Genomic DNA, 16,892 nt, shown 5'->3' with positions numbered 1-16,892 from the left:
ACTTGGTTTTTACTTTATTACTGTGTCTGGTTTCCTGCTATTTGTTACACTTAAGGTTTTTCACTTTCCCATTCCTATGTGGTTTTGAGGCCTGAGCAGGTCAGGTCACTTCAGGTACTTGGAGTAGGTGCTCTGACACTGAGGTACACACCAGCCCAGCTAAGAGACAGGATACCTTGTTCCACTCACAACCCAGCCCCTCTTGAGCCTCACCAAATCTTTTAACTCAAAGAATAGGTATTGAAACCCAATGACTATAGTCTTTTGACAAATGGCTGAGGCTCAGCTAGTTACAGCAACTGGGCTTGTCAGGTGCAGAGTCATGAATTAAGCTGACTTTGTAATCAATGAAGCTGTGTTCATGCCTCAGTTCAGCTCACAGTTGCTGCCCTTCTCAGCACATCCCCTGGCTCTTTGAACCTTCTCTGGATTTGAGAAATGCCAGGTTGGGGAATCCTTTGGTTTCTTTGCTCAAATAAACCACTAAGTTTTACTTATCTAAGGGTTTTTTCTTTTTAATATTAACCATGGGAAAGACACTGAAATCTTATTTCATTGTGATTAGAAGTTGGAGATGTTTAGTGTTTATATTCAACATCCGTCAGTAATCTCCTAATGCTGGGTATGGTGGTGCCTGTAATCCCAGCTGCTTAGGATGCTGAGGCAGGAGGATGACAAGTCCAAGAGGGGCAGCTTCACGACCCTGTCTCATAAGAGTGGGGGGAGGGTAGGGTGGAGATGTAGGTCAGTGTAAGACCTTGGGCTTATTCCCCAATACGACACACACACACACACACACACACACACACACACAAATAATGTTTTCAATAAAACTTTTATTATACTTTACAAAGCATATTATATTTTTCCAATTTTGCCTTCAAAACAGTTAAGAATAATTTGAACAAGGATGAAAACAAAAATTCAGCAGTTAGCATTTATTTATAAAATTAAATTTGAGGGAAACAAAAAGCTTGTGTGGTGATCTAGCCTAAGTTATACACAGAAGTCTCACTACTTGCTTTTAAAAATTTGGAAAAAGAGTAGTCTTAAAACAAGAAGGTGCAGAAAACATGTTAATGGCAGTCCCGAGATGTCAAGTCCCTCCACTGATTTGGCCCAGAGAGAAGAGCTGGCAGGAGCCAAGGATCCCCTGCTGGACGTCTCTGCCCAAGACATGATTTGAGGGGAAAAGAAGCAGAGTTCTGTGCACAAAGCAGAGTGGTGCCAACCTCCCTGATGCCAGCAGGTCAAGGCTGCAGAGGGACACCCTAGTGGGAGGTCAAAGGAGGCCCTAGGTACCTGCTGAGGTTGGGGACCTGTAGTCCATGGTGCTTTATGTTCTGCAGACAGCTGCCTGGAGGGGTCACCACAGAGTGCGGGATCTTGTCTCTCCTCAGCAGATGAGAAGCCTCCTTCCATGGCCTCGGCCCTTGTCCAGGATTCAGTCCCTGGGCAGGTTGGGCCATGAGCACCCTCCGGCCTCACCTTCCTAAGCATGCCCTAGGCCTCGCTGAGCCCTGAGCAGCAGGACTATGGGGTACAACAGGTAAGGAAGGGTCCAGATGTGTGAAGAGGGGCCAGGATGGACAGGAGGCTGGTGGGAAGAGGGAAACCAGTCAGCAACCAGGGTCAAGTTAGGGTGAGTGGCGGGGTGTAGCACTGGTGTTGAGTGTTGGATTAGAGTTTAGGGTTTGGGCTTAGGTTTAGACTTTATGGGTTAAGGTAGGGTTAGGGTTAGTTTTACATTAGTTATGTAAGGTTTGTAAGTAAGTGTTAGTGTTGGAGCTTGTGATATGCTTGGCACAAGTCACAGTGTGAGAATGTGCTTCACCACATGCCATCCTACTGAGTTGCTTCATGGGAGGAGGAGGGGCTCTGACCCCATGGCTCAGGTCCACATTTTTGCTGTATACTGGAGAAGAAGCCAGTCTTCTTGCTAGTAAACCAGTAGCCCATGTAGTGCCTAGAAGACAAAAAAATCTCAGGGAGGAGAGGAGTGGCTATAATAATTCTTAGGATGCAATAGTTCTTAGGGCTAGGATTCAGTGTATTGTTAGTTTTATCATTTACAATTAATTTAGGTTAATGCTCTGTCAGAAAAGCAATGAACTTTTTATAGGATAATGCAACCCTTAGGCCCACTTCTCTTTCACCACCTGGCTGTCCTGGGAGAAAAATTCCTTTTCTTTTGGAAACAGCTTTCTTTTTCTGGAACTCACTATGGGACAGTTCATCATTGCCATGACCTTTACAGATGAAAGGTACACATCCATTGTTGTTTGAATGCACATCTTCAGTTCTAGATAGCTACCTAGGAATGGAAACATAAAGCAGTACAGAAAATGCATACTCAACTTTTTGAGGATATGGCAAACTATTTTTGAACACAAACTGCAGCATGTATATGGGCTAGCACTTGTTACTTTAAATTATATTGATGATTGGTGCTGTACTAAGGGAATCTCACTGTGGTTCTCTTTTGCACTTCCATAATGGTGGAGACATTAAGCATGTTTGTACTTAAATTGGTTTTAGTACAACATGTGTGAGATGTGGGTCTGGATTTAACCTTCCACATTGCGACCACCAGTTTTCCCAGCAGTATGTGTTGAAGAGGCTGTCTTTTCTCCAGGATATTGTCTGGGCCCCCTTTGTCCAAACTCAAGTGGGTGAAAGTGCCTGAGATCATTTCTTCATTCTGAATTTCACTGTGTTGATTGACACATTTGTTTTTGATGTTTTCATCACTGCACTTTTGTCATATAACTTTAAATCTCAGATTGTAATGCCTCCTGCTTTGCTTTTGTTGCTCAGGGGTTCCTTAAGGTCTCTAGACTACAAGTTCCTTTTAAATTAAAGGAGTGTGATATATAGTTGTGAGAGTAATACTCATGTTATGTTGGTTAGAATTGCGTTAAACATATTGATCATTTGTGGAGTGTCATCATTTTGACAATGTTGCTTCTGCCTATCCAGAAACAGAGTTTATCTCTCCAGTTTATAGTTTCCTCTTCAATCTCTTTTTTTCCAAACTGCCATACTTTTTTGTTTTTGCTGAAATTCTTTTATTGGTACATTTTAGGTATACCATTCATTTACATTTATCATTGGGTGTTTGTACCTGTATGTGATGTATCTTGGTTATTTTTTCCCCATTCCCTGTGTGCCCTTCACCCCCTCCACCCTTCCCTATTTACATAGACTTCATTTCTGTTTTTGTCTTGTAATTTTTCCTTTCCCTTCTTCCCTTTCCCCTTCCTCTCCCACTTCCTCTACCCCTTTGACATTTTCTTCCTATTTCAAATTATCAACTATTCATTTTAATCATTTTAATCCTTATTTACACTTTCAGTTGCTCACACTGAAGAAGCTATTTGGTATTTACACGTGTTTCCTATTTATTTCACTTAAGACTATGGCCTCAATATGCATCCACTTAGCTATAAATGTCTCTAGTTTCTCATTCTTTATGGCTGAGTAGTACATCATTTTATTAAAAAAAAAAACAAAACCCATATCTTCTTTATCCAGTCTCCAACTGATGGGCACTTGGGCGGTTCCCGAGCTTTAGCTATTATGAACTGTGCCACTATAAACATGGGTGCACATATATCTCTGTGGTATGATTATTTTAATTCTTTGGGGATGATACCCAGCAGGGGAATAGCTAGGTTAAATAGGACCTCTAGCCCTAGTTCTTTGAGGTATCTCCATATTGATTTCCACAGTGGTTGCACCAGTCTGCACTCCCACCAACAATGGAGGCTGGGGATTTAGCTCAGTGGTTCCACTGCCTGCTTCGCAAGCGCAAGGACCCGAGTTCAATCCCCGGTACCAAAAAAACCACAAAACACACACACACAAAAAAAACAATGGAGAAGGGTTCCTTTCTCCCCACACCCCCACCAGCATTTGTTATTTGTTGATTTCTTGATAGCAGCCATTCTTTCTGGGGTGAGGTGGAATCTGTGTCGTTTTCATCTGCATCTCTCAAATGACCAGTGATGTTGAACATTTTTTTCCTATGTTCATTTGCTGCTTTTGCTTCTTTGTCTGAGAAGTGTCTCTTTTTTTCAGAAGCCCATTTTTGAACTGGGTCTTTGAATTTGAGGGGTCTGACTTTTTTCAATTCTTTACACATTCTAAATAGTAGGCCTTTGAGGTACAGCTGCTAAAATGTTTTCCCATATTATAGGTTGTCTCTTAGCTCTGGTGTTGGTTTCTCTTGCACTGCAGAAGCTTTTTAATAAGATGAGAACCCGGTTGTTGATTCTTTATGCTAATACCCATGCTACTGAGGTTTTGTTCATAAAGTCTTTTCTAAACAGCCATGTTTTGTTATAGAGGAATTTTACTTCATTTTTTTGGCCAATTCTCAGGTATTTTTTTTAAAGGTATCAGGAATGGGATTGTTTCTTGATTTCTGTCTAAGTGGGTTCATGGCTGGTGCATAGGAACACTGTTGAATTATACCCTGAACTATCCTCTATCATTATATTTTCTTTGGTCTGGTATGCATTTTTCGTTGGTCTGATACACAGTAAGAATGTTTTGTGTATTTTGAATACAAATTTGTTCTCAGGTATGTCTTTTGTAGAGATGTTATCCAGTATGTGGCTTGTCTTTTTGATGTCTAAAGAAGCCTCTAGCATTGCCTTTCATCTACAACACCTGAGAATGTCTAGGGATGGGAGTTGGCTCAGTGGTAGAGCGCTTGTGTAGCATGTGAGTTTCTGGGTTCAATCCCCTGTGCTGTAAACAAACAAACTGTTTCTATCTCTCTATTATTTTGCCTATGTGGCACCTTCTTTCTTGGTACTAAGAGAGTCTAAGTGAGGGCTAGTGGAACAGAAAGATGTGAAATGTGTTGAGGTAATTAACTGCATGGTGCCACTTAGGTTGGTCAAGCCCCTCTCCTCTAGCATTTCTCTTAAATGGTACAGAAAGCTGAGGTGTGCAGGAGCATCCTTATGTCCCTGAGGGCTCCACCATGCCTGCTTTGCACACACCTGCTTCTCAGCTTCACCAAGGCACCATGAGTCCCAGCAAGAAGGTGAGTAGCTTCATCCTCACCCTGGAGGGCTCACGCTTACAGCGTGCTGTGTGTATTCGTGTCTGCTAACCCATAGCCCTCCGCATTCCCATCCATTCTAAGGCAGGATGCAGTCACACCCTCAAAGCCTAGGTGTGTGGCTCCTGTTTTCACCTACTGTGAGTTCAGGAGGCATCTACTGCAAGACCAAGGGAAAAAGTACAGACGTAATAAAAACTACAAAGAAAATATGGAAAAGGACAAAAGGCAAATTAGTCTTTCATTTACAACTTCCAAGGAAAACCTGGCTTCCAAAAAGCCTCTATTACCTTTCCCTTTCTCTCTCTGGCTCATCAGCACCAGCAGGCACCCGGCTCCCTCACTGGTCTTACTGCGGCACCCAGAACATTCCCGAGCTGTGTGACATCCCTCTCCCCATGCAGGCCTCAACTGAGTCATCGTCACACTGCTCTCAGCCAGAGTGAACAGGAAAATCCCCCGGCACTGAAGCCACATGAATGTGTGGTGGACTCCACCGTGTGTGATCAGCAGCTCAGTAGTTCTGATTTTCTGTGAGATAAACCAAACCTACACTCTGGGCTGCCTGGAAGTCTTCTGGGAAAAATGAAGGCCTACAGAATGAATCTCCATTGTCTCCTCTTTGTAAGGTTTATTTCACCAGTCCTTACCCTCCACTGTCAGTAAAAATATTTTCTGTTCCAGAGCAAATGACCTCTCCAGTTTTGCTTTGGATCCTCGCTGTGTCTTCTGTTTATCTCCTTCCTCCAATCCCAGACCCCAGCTCCACTGTTTCTCACTTCCACTGGTTCCCAGCCCTTTGTTCATAAACCTGTGCAGATGAGTCTCTTTCCTTCCTTCTACAGTGCTAAAGCTGAAGAAAAGACAGATGGAGCATATCTGTGTAATTCCAGATGCACTGCCCATGAAGCCAAGCAGGACAGCTGCTCAGACCCAGGACTGTGGACTGTGCTCAAGATGGTGAGGACTGGGCTGGTGATCGTAACTCTGCTACATGCTATCTGAATTAAGTGCTCCCCCTTTTAATGTTCCAGTGTGACCAGTTTCTATAACAAATATGGTAAACATTCTTCATTCTACCTGTCCTTTGTTTGTCTCTAAGGCTTATTTTCCTCAGGTACATGCTTTAAAATTAAAAGCTATATGGGCCATAATAGCAGCGATATGGGTACACTGTTAAAAGAGATTTTGAGAGTCAGGGATTTAGCTCAGTGGTTCTGCTGCCTGCCTTGCAAGCACAAGGACCTGAGTTTGATCCCTGGTACCAAAAACAGAGAGAGAGAGAGAGAGAGAGAGAGAGAGAGAGAGAGAGAGAGACTTTGTACACCCTCAAAGGCAAACAGAAGCCATCTTAACCACAGTAAAAATGCCTATTATATCCCCCAGCTTAGTGATATAGCTTGACCTAATGCTAAATATCCAACATCTGCCACCATCAGCAAAAGTCCCTCCGATAAATTTCTGCTGTTCCCTATGCACTACCACTATCTTATCACCACAACAATGGTTTTCTCTTCTTGCCAACTCTGAAAATGAACTGAAGTATATGACAGTACTTAAGGATACACATTAAAGAATTTCAGGAAGAAATAACACCTGTATTTCTCTTTAAACTTATTAATAAAAGACTAATCAAATATGGCAAAAAGTATTCATTCTAGAGGTATACATTGGGCTAATTGGATTGACTAAAAAGTAAGTACAGTTTGGGAAGTATGGCCATTTTCACTATATTAATCCTTCCTACCCAGGAGCAGGGGATGTCTGTCCATTTTCTAATATCATCTTCAATCTCTCTTTTCAGAATGCCATAGTTTTCAGAGAAGAGGTCTTTGATTTCTTTCATTAGGATGATTCCTGGGTATTTCAGTTTTTTGGATGCTATTGTGAAAGGAATTATTTGCCCTATTTCTCTCTCAGTGAGTCTGTCATTGGTGTAGAGGAAAGCTCTTGATTTTTGTGTGTTGACCTTGTAACCAGCTACTTGACTGAATTTGGTTATTAAGTCTAGAAGACTTTTGGTGGAGTTCTTGGGGTCTTCTATATAGAGTATCATGTCATCTGCAAATAATGACAATTTGACTTCTTCATTTCCTATCTTTATTCCTTTTATTTCTTTCTCTTGTCTAATTGCCGTGGCTAATGTTTCCAAAACTATATTGAACAAGAGTGGCGATAGTGGACATCCTTGTCTTGTTCCTGATTTGAGTGTGAAGGATTTCAGTTTTTGACCATTTAGTATGATATTGGCTGTTGGTGTTTCAGAGATGGCTTCTATCAGTTTGAGGTAGAGACCATCTATTCCAATTTTTTGGAGGGTTTTTATCATAAACGCATGTTGGATTTTGTCAAATGCTTTCTCTGCATCTATGGAGATAATCATATGGGTTTTGTCCTTGGCTCTAATGATATAGTGTATTACATTGATTTTCATATATTGAACCATCCCTGCATCCCTGGGATGAATCCCACTTGATCAGGGTGTATGATCTTCTTGATGATCTTCTCCATTCTGTTTGCCATTATCTTATTAAGGATTTTTGCATCTATGTTCATTAGTGAGATTGGCCTATCGTTCTCTTTTTCGGTTGGGTCTTTCTCTGCTTTGGGGATCAAGGTGATGCTTGCTTCCAGGAATGAATTTGGGAGTATTGCTTCCCTTTCCATTTCATTGAAGAGTTTCAACAGTAGTGGCAGCAGTTCCTCTCTAAATGTCTTGTAGAATTCAGCAGTGAAGCCATCAGGGCCTGGGATTTTCTTAGTTGAAAAGTTTTTAATTACATTCCAATTACTTCCAAAACTGCTATATAGATTTAATGCAATTCCAATTGAGATCCCACCAGCATACTTCATAGACCTCAAGAAAACAATCCAAAAATTCATTTGGAACAAGAAGACACCCAGAATAGCAAAAGCAATACTAGGTAACAGAGACATGGCAGGCGGTATCACAATCTCTAACCTGCAACTCTACTACAAAGCTACTGTGATAAAAACAGCATGGTACTGGCAAAGAAACAGACTTGAGGACCAGTGGAACAGATTAGAAGATGCAGAAACAACTCCAGACACACTCAGCCAGCTCATCTTCAACAAGGGAGCCAAACACCCTCACTGGAGGAAAGATAGCCTCTTTAATAAACAGTGCTGGAAAAATTGGGCTTCAACTTGCCAAAGATTAAAACTAGACCTGTATGTCCACCATGCACTAAACTAAAATCAAAATGGATTAAAGATCTAAATATTAAAATAGAAACTCTGAACCAGTTGGAACAGAGGTTAGGTAGAACCCTTGAAGACATCGGTGTAGGAAAAGATTTTATGAACAAAACCTCAGTTGCCCATGAACTAGCACAATCAACAAATGGGATCTCTTCTTATTAAAAAGCTTCTGCACAGCAAGAGAAACCACCAGCAGTGTGAAGAGACAACCCACAATGTGGGAAAAAATCTTCACCTGCTCTTCCTCAGACAAAGGTCTACTATCTCAAATCTATAAAGAACTGAAAAAGATCAGACCTCCCAAATTGAAAGACCCAATCCAAAAATGGGCATCTGAAATGAACAGACATTTCTCAGACAAAGAAGTAGAAATAGCAAATAAAGACATGAAAAAATGGTCAACATCACTGGTCATTCGAGAGATGCAAATGAAAACAACACTGAGATTCCACTTCACTCCAGAAAGAATGGCTGCTATCATGAAATCCACCAATAACCAATGCTGGCGGGGCTGTGGGGAAAGAGGAACCCTGCTCCACAGCTGGTGGGAGTGTAGACTGATGCAACCACTGTGGAAATCAGTCTGGAGATACCTCAAAGAACTAGGACTGGAAGTCCCATTTGACTCAGCTATTCCACTGCTGGGGATCTTCCCCAAAGAATTAAAAGAATCATACCACAGTGATATATGTGCACCCATGTTCATAGCAGCACAGTTTGTAATAGCTAAAACTTGGAAACAGCCCAAATGCCCATCAACTGGAGACTGGATCAAGAAAATGTGGTTTTTTTAAATAAAATGGAGTACTACTCAGCCATAAAAAACGAGAAATTAGAGACATTTATAGCTAAGTGGATGCACATTGAGGAGATACTCTTAAGTGAAATAAACAGGACACACATGTATAAACACCGAATAGTTTCTCTCATGTGAGAAACTGAAAGTGTAAATAAGGACTAAATGTATAATAGGTCATGTGAAATAGGAAGAAAAGGGGCAAAGGGGAAGGAAGTGGGAGGGCTAGGGCAAAGGATAGCAGGGAATGGGATTAATATGAGAAAATGGAAAAATAGGAACAAAACCTTTGTAAATAGGGAGGACTGGAGGGGTTGAAGGGAGGGCTGGGCAAGGGTGAAAAACAAGAACCAAGAGAGACTATGTAAAGGTGCAAATTTCCAATGATGAATGTCATTACATTGTATACCTAAAATGTACCAATGATTAGAATGAATAATCGATAATGTAAAATAGGAAGAAAAGGTCCAAAGGGGTAGGGGTAGTGGGAGGGGGAGGGGAAAGGAAAGAAGGGAAAGGAAAACTAAGGAGAAATGGAAAAAATGGAAATAAAGTGTTTGTAAATAGGGAAGGGTAGAGGGCGTGAAGGGAGGGCTAGGGATGGGGAAAAAATAAGAACCAAGATGCATCATGTAAAGGTACAATCCCCAATGAGAAATGTAATTGTGTTGTATACCTACAATGTACCAATAAAAGAATTTAATACAAAAGTAAATAAGTAAATAAAAAGTAAGTACATCAAAAGGTCTATCAATAGTGAATTGAGTAAAAGCTATCATATATTTTACAAATACATATATGAGGAATATGTATATCACAAATACATAGAATAAATGCATTTTTACAAGGTTAGCATTTGAGGAAGACCATAGAGCAGAAGCAATAAGGACAAAAGCTACACTTCTCAAAATGTGCACCGAGCGACTTTCAATTTTGAATTGAAAGCAATTCCTCATGAAAGGAAAATTAAATGAGACTAACAGCATATTGAGTTAGTGGCATAGCACACAGTATGAGGATATCAGTTATGGAGGCATTGCCTATAAGCACAGTCCTCTAGAAGGCTGAGGCGGAATGACCATGAGATCAAGGATAGTCTGAGAAACCTAGCTACTTATCGAGAACCTGTCTCACAAAACAAACCTTTACAAATGGAGAGGAAAGAGCCAAGCTCAGAGGTTCTGAATTCAAAATCCAGAATTTTTTTTTAAGTGCTAGGAAGGCCAAGGATTTAGCTCAGTGGCACCGCACCTGCCTTGCAAGGTACAGAGTTCAATCCCCAGTACCAAAAAAAACCCAACTCTTAAGGGAGAGTGGGTCAGGTAGAGCTCTGTGTGTACCTTTGCCTCACCTTTCTTCAGGACAACAGGCCCCAAGTGGCTTCAACCCGCATAACTTTCTTGGGTAATTTTAGTCTGATACACAGTAAAAGATATTGTGGGTTAGTAGGGTGGTAGGTATATAACTAGCCGGATTATGTCTACAATAGAGCCATAGAATAATACAGCACATTGTACCCTATAAATATGCACAATTATTGTCAATTGCCACATAAGGATATTGTACACCTGCAATCCCAGAGCTTTGGGAGGCTGAAGGAGGATCACAAATTTAAGCCCAGCCAGGCCCAATTAGTGAATTAGTTAGACCGTGCCTCAAAAAAAAGCAAAACAAAATATAAAATGATGGGAGAATATAACTCAATGAGCGGTGTCTGCTTCAAATGGTAGTATAAAAAAATTAGGACCAAAAACTGATCAAATCTACATACTAAGATATCCAGATCCTAAGAGGATATATTTAGCAGCATATTTGCAGCCATCTCATTTAAAAGGTTAAAAATAAACATCTGCACCAATGTAAATACCTGACAGTACTCCAGTGTCTACGTGATGATAAATGTCATGCAAGGTGTGTTGAATAAGGCACACATGCAAGAGCAGCAGCAAAGGCTTTGGGTTGGTGAAATGATAGGTGATTCTAATCTTTTTCTTTTTAATTTTTCTCCACTGCAAAAATATTGAATGTATGTAATATAAATAGCCTGTTTTCAGGTCAATTATACAAAATCAAATCAGAAAATACTGAAAATTCGAAGACACTGTTTCACAATCCTCACCAAAAACAACAACAAAAAAGAAACACAATGACAAAAAAACCCTCAAGTTCTGCATAAAACAACTGCTTCAAACCACACCTTAACAATTTTTAAACGTACACCAGCAGTATGATCCAGCAATTTCACGTCTAAATATACCATACAAGCCTATACCATACAAGTAGGTGTATAAGAATGGTCACAGTTGCTTCAATTTTAAGGACAACACTGAAAACAGAACAAATGCCCACGAGCAGATGGATGCAGCAACAATTCGGGTGCCATCCACACCATGGCCTGTGATAGCTCCACCACTGACAAGGAGCACACAGGAAAGCCAGTATGGTTTGCTGCTTGAAGGCCTTCTGGAAACATTTATACTGAATGGTTGCAGCTCCATCTCCTCTGGAAAAGGCAACCTCTCCACAAGAGACACAAAGCACATGCTCAGCTTCAGATGGAGGGCAGAGGTGATGGCAGTGCACACAACAGAAGTTTCCAAGTGATGTGCAAATGTGCTCTGCATCACCAGTGGGGTGATGATGTCCAGGGCCTCACAAAGACTGCACCTTGCAGTCACAACTTGTTGTCCCTTCACACTAGGTCACAGCACTGAACACTACACTTTGTGATTGAGTTCAGTCAGTATCTGACCGTGAATAGTTATCCATGTGCACCTGCAAGTTAAAATCTGCTATGGATCCTCCACTCCTGGCCATCCAGGGTTGACACTTTGAGACTATTTTATCCTCTAAGGAAAATTATGATGGGCATTTGTAGAACATCTCCACAGTCACTATTGCAATTGAATGAAGCTGAAGCCAACACAGGAAAGAAAATCCTCCTAAAATCCAACAGATCTCTAAGTGACTACCCTGAGCACAGCTTCTTGACAGAGAATGAATCCTTTGGGAGGAAAATTACACTTCCTACTGTGCCTGCAGCATTTGAAGCATTTACATATTTGTTGCAATAAAATTTCAAGGATGTCAAACTCAAACATCATAGACAAATTGTTTTTCATTGCTGTTTTTAAGAAACGAGTATTTCTTCCATGATGAAGAGGATGAGGGGTATCTTTCCAAAATACTTAAAAGCTTTATACCACAATATATACACATCCATGTTTATAGTAGCATAATACATAATAGCTCAATCTTGGAAACAACCCAAATGCCCATCAAAGGATGAACGCTCAAAGAAGTTGTGATTTTGTAGGGCCAGGGATTTAGCAAGCACAGGGCCCTGAGTTTGATCCCTGGTACCACCAAAAAAAAAAAAGAAAAAACAAACAGTTGTGATTTTGGTGTACTAGTCAGCCTTCAAAAGGGTAAACTTGGGTCAGAGATTTAGCTCAGTGGCACCGCACCTGCCTCGTAAGCGCTGGGTCCTGAGTTCTATCACCAGGAAGGGGGGGGGAACCTTTCTATGTAAATAGATGCACCTTGAGACCCATAGTCTTAAGCGAAATAAATGAGACACATATGTTTAAATATCACATTGTATATCTGGTGTGAGAAACCAAAAGTGGAAATAAGGTCCAAAGTGTATAATACACTGGGAAATCCGAAGAAAATGTTCAAACGGGAAGGGGGAAAATGGAGGTGAGAAAGGAAAGGAAGGGTCAAGGGAAAAAGAGAATGGAAGGAAAAAATGGAAACAAGGCTTTTGTAAATAAAGAAGGGAGGAATGGATGAAGGGAAGAGAGGGGATTGGGGAAAAAGGAATCCAGACAGATCATGGACACGTACACAGTCCCTATGATGAATGTGACCATTGTGTATATCTAAAATGTACCATGAAAATTAATTTTTAAAAGACTCCATGACTATAAAATAATTCGGTAAAAATACATACCTGAAACAAAATGGAAGATTTTTATGTCAAAGTAAAAAACAAAAACAAAAACGGAAGGAGCCACAGGGTCTTCTTTTCAGAAGGGAGGCTCAGCTTCCTGACCCCAGCACGTGACTTCACTTCCTTGGCAACAGGCCCAAACAGAACTCGGAACCCCAGCATCACGGGCACCACAGTCTCGCGATGGCTGCCTGACAGTCACTTGGCTGGAGAGAGTCAGCAGTGAGCATGCTGTGCTGCTTCCCCAGGCCTCGAGGTAGCAACCTCAGGACCCCGCACAGGGAAAGCACTTGGGAACAAATGAGAGGACGGATGACTCGGTCCCCACGCTTCAGGCCAATTGCCAGGGGCCCCGCAGGCCTCATGGGCAGCCAGGGCAAGTCTCACCAGAGCCAGAGACCTCGGGCCATGAGATGAGAGGGAGCCCAGGGCAGGTCTCCCCGGGTGTAAACACAGACACTTGGAGGCACCGAGTCTAGGACACGTCCACTTAGGACCAGAAACCACTGTGAGTCCCCTGGAACATCACCCACTCTAGGTCCATTCTTGAGAGTAAAAGGTATATTTCAGGTCCCCATGTTTCATTACGACACTATAGATTAAGCACAAACAATATAAAATTATGTCAGCTCACTATTTTTACATGAAACCTTATAGATACATGATCTAGATATGTATAAATTATTTACTTAAAGCCACACAACATATGTACATTTGCATATCTCCACCTGGGATTTGTATTTCCTGGAAAATTTGTGAAGAAATATTGACACCAAACTTAATGTATTATTTCCACAGGTCTCCATTACATGACAAATTTTCAAAGAATTTTCAAAATAGGCTTACATACATAAAAGTTTCTCCCTAGTGGGATTTCTTTCATGTATTTAAAAATGTGTATGGCATCGTTCCCAATTACTTATTACATAGGTCTCTACCTTGTGAGTTCTTTCACATACTTGACAATTATCTGTACTGAGGATTTACACGTTGCTTACATTCATAGGATTAATACCCAGTGTGGATCCTTTCATGTATTTTACATTCACTGAGCCTGCTGAAAGCTTTCCCGCATTGCTTACATACATAGGGTTTCTCCCCAGTGTGACGTCTTTCATGTATTTGACAATAACTGTTTCTGCAGAAAGCTTTCCCACATAGTTTACATACATATGGTTTCTCCCCACTGTGAATTCTTTCATGGCCTTTTCAAGTACTATGATTTCTGAAGGCTTTCCCACATTCCTTACATACATAGGGTTTCTCCCCAGTGTGAATTCTTTCATGTATTTGACAAGCTCTACATGTGCTGAAAGCTTTCCCACATTCCTTACATACATAAGGTTTCTCCCCAGTGTGAACCCTCTCATGTATTTTACAATAAGTGTGTGTGCTGAAGGCTTTCCCACATTGCTTACATACATAGGGTTTCTCGCCAGTGTGAATTCTTTCATGTGTTCGACATGCAAGGCTCCTGCTGAAAGCTTTCCCACAGTGCTTACATACATATGGTTTCTCCCCAGTATGAATTATTTGATGGCTTCGACAAGAAGAATGTGCACTGAAAGCTTTCCCACATTGCTTACATTCATAGGGTTTCTCCCCAGTGTGAATACTTTCATGTCTTTGACAAGCACCGTGTGTCACGAAACATTTCTCACATTGCCTACATACATAGGGTTTCTCCCCAGCATGAATTTTTTCATGTCTTTGATGAGCACCATGTGTGCTGAAAGCTTTCCCACATTCCTTACATACATGGGGTTTCTCCTCAGTGTGAGCTCTTTCATGTATTTTGCAGTAACTGTGAGTGCTGAAAGCTTTCCCACATTGCTTACATACATAGCATTTCTCCCCACTGTGATTTCTTTCATGGATCTGAACATTATGCTGTGTACTGCAGGCTTTCAAATTTTTCTTACATGCAAAGCCCTTCTCTCTAAGGTGAGTTCTTTCAGTAAGATCAGAGTAGGATTCCCCACATTGATCACATTCACAGGGATTCTCTCCATCCTTTGACCTTGCATGCTTCTGAAAGGACTGGAAATCACTGGAATTTCTTCCATGTTGATTACATTTATGCACCTTCTCTTCAGATCCCAATTATTTATATGGCTTCAGTGCAGTGTGGGCAATGATAGGCACAGTCAGTGAGAAATGACCACTCAGAGCCTTCCTAAGAGCAAGGCTTTCCGCTGCTTTCACATCCACATTAGCATCTGGAGTCGAAAGAAATATTTCTTCATGTTGATTCCAAGCATTATATTGATAGCATTTCACTACCTCTTTCTTTCTGTAAAGAAATCACGATAAAATGGGGCTCCGTATTATTGATTTACCAGAACAAGTTCTGTTTTGATGCCTGTAACGATGAATTAACTGAATGCCTTAGAGGAAACCTTCAAATCAGTCATTCCCAAAAGGGCGGTATCCATTTGGGCATTTCTAAGTTGGTATAGTTTGCAATACAGAGTATTTAGCTGACATAATGTGTATCACACACTGATCGCTGTGATACCTTTTCCCCGTCACTCTCCACCTTCTCTCCTTATCCTGTTTGTCTTTCCCATCTTTCCCATCTCCAAAAAGTCAGCTTTCCCTTTTTCCCATCACCTCTTCTTTATTTTAATGCTTAGTTTATATTTTGGTTTTTCATATAAGGGAAACCGTGTGACATTTCATATTTTATGAAATGAGCTATTTCACTTAACATTACGTGACAAAGACCCACTTAATTCTTTTGGCAAAGGACATAATATTATTCATCTTTGTGACTGATCATATACCACATTTTCCTTCTCAGTGCTGGGAATTAAACACAGGTCTTAGCACAAAACCTCCAGTCTTTTTATTTCTTATTTTGAGAAATTCTCACTGATGAAGTAGCTCAGTCTGAGCTTCCACTTGCCATCCTGCAGAATCAGCTTCCCAGAGTGCTGGGTTTACAAGAAGCCACATCACACTGAGCCTATCAACAATTTTCTTTTGTCTGTGCAGCCAGTGATGGTCATGTTAGCTCATTCCAGGGCTTAGCTGTTATAAATTGACCTGCTTTGAATATGGGTGTGCATGTCTGTATAACATTAACCCTTTTGAGAATATACCCATTAGGAATATGCTTGATTAAACAGAACATCTACTTTTAGATTTTGAGACATCTGTGTACTGATTGCCATCGTGGCTGTACTTAACATTCCACCAGCAATGTTGGAGGGTGTCTTTTAAGAATTTTAAATCATGAATGGACTCAGTTCTCTGAGGAATGGCTTGAAAACACCTATTACAACACCAGCATTGATTTCTACTTTGAATACTGCTTCCAGGTTGGCATAAAACACCTATTACAACACCAGCATTGATTTCTACTTTGAATACTGCTTCCAGGTTAGCAATTTTTAGATGCTGAATGTCTTGTATTCACATGTATACCAAAACAGATATCCTGAAGAGAGATTCCTCGACAAAGTCAAAGTTTTGACCAAGTACATATACCTATCTGCAATACCTAACTGCAACTTCATGTATTTTCATAATTCCCTTGTCAGATTATACATAGTGAAGTTGTACACATCTTTGGAGAATATTTGGGACATTAATTTGAACTTGGCCACATTTCCTTGATTGTCATGTTTCTCCTCACACCCTGACTCTTGAGGAACATTCATTTTCCTTGTGAGTGCAAATTACCTTAGATTTCTCCAGTAAATTTTGTATTCTTCTTCAACTTCCAGGTGATCCCAGGCTTTTCCTGAATTGTAGGCAAAGAAATATAAGAAGACACTATATTATTATATAAAAATTTGTAGATTCCCATTACATTCATGGTGTAATGTAACCAGGCCTGG

The 16,892-nt window shown here is 40.8% G+C and overlaps 1 protein-coding gene across 6 annotated transcripts in view; it reads right to left on the bottom strand.

The window, feature by feature from the left end:
- Positions 1-854: 854 nt before the first annotated feature.
- The window catches only part of LOC147822370 (zinc finger protein 627-like), a 36,319-nt gene continuing 20,281 nt past the window's right edge, over positions 855-16,892 (bottom strand). Inside the window, exons 3-6 of one of the 6 annotated variants that reach the window (XR_015445739.1) lie at positions 16,735-16,795; positions 13,048-15,340; positions 2,223-2,314; positions 855-1,966 (exon numbers count right to left, since the gene is read on the bottom strand). Coding sequence is in view for 1 of the 6 variants with exons in the window: in XM_087196988.1 (XP_087053114.1) it covers positions 1,846-1,966; positions 16,735-16,795 (182 nt within the window). In the remaining 5 variants the exon portion in view is untranslated. Of the gene's footprint in view, positions 2,315-13,047; positions 15,341-16,734; positions 16,796-16,892 lie in introns of all 6 variants that reach the window. The other 5 variants (XR_015445741.1, XR_015445738.1, XR_015445740.1 and 2 more) reach the window with 5 other exon arrangements.

Source organism: Heterocephalus glaber, unplaced genomic scaffold (assembly GCF_053883595.1).
Source record: "Heterocephalus glaber isolate CG9 unplaced genomic scaffold, H.glaber_assembly_v1.0 deba00001648, whole genome shotgun sequence".
In the NCBI taxonomy this organism is placed as follows: Eukaryota; Metazoa; Chordata; class Mammalia; order Rodentia; family Bathyergidae; genus Heterocephalus; species Heterocephalus glaber.
This window is presented reverse-complemented; position numbering and strand designations above follow the sequence as displayed.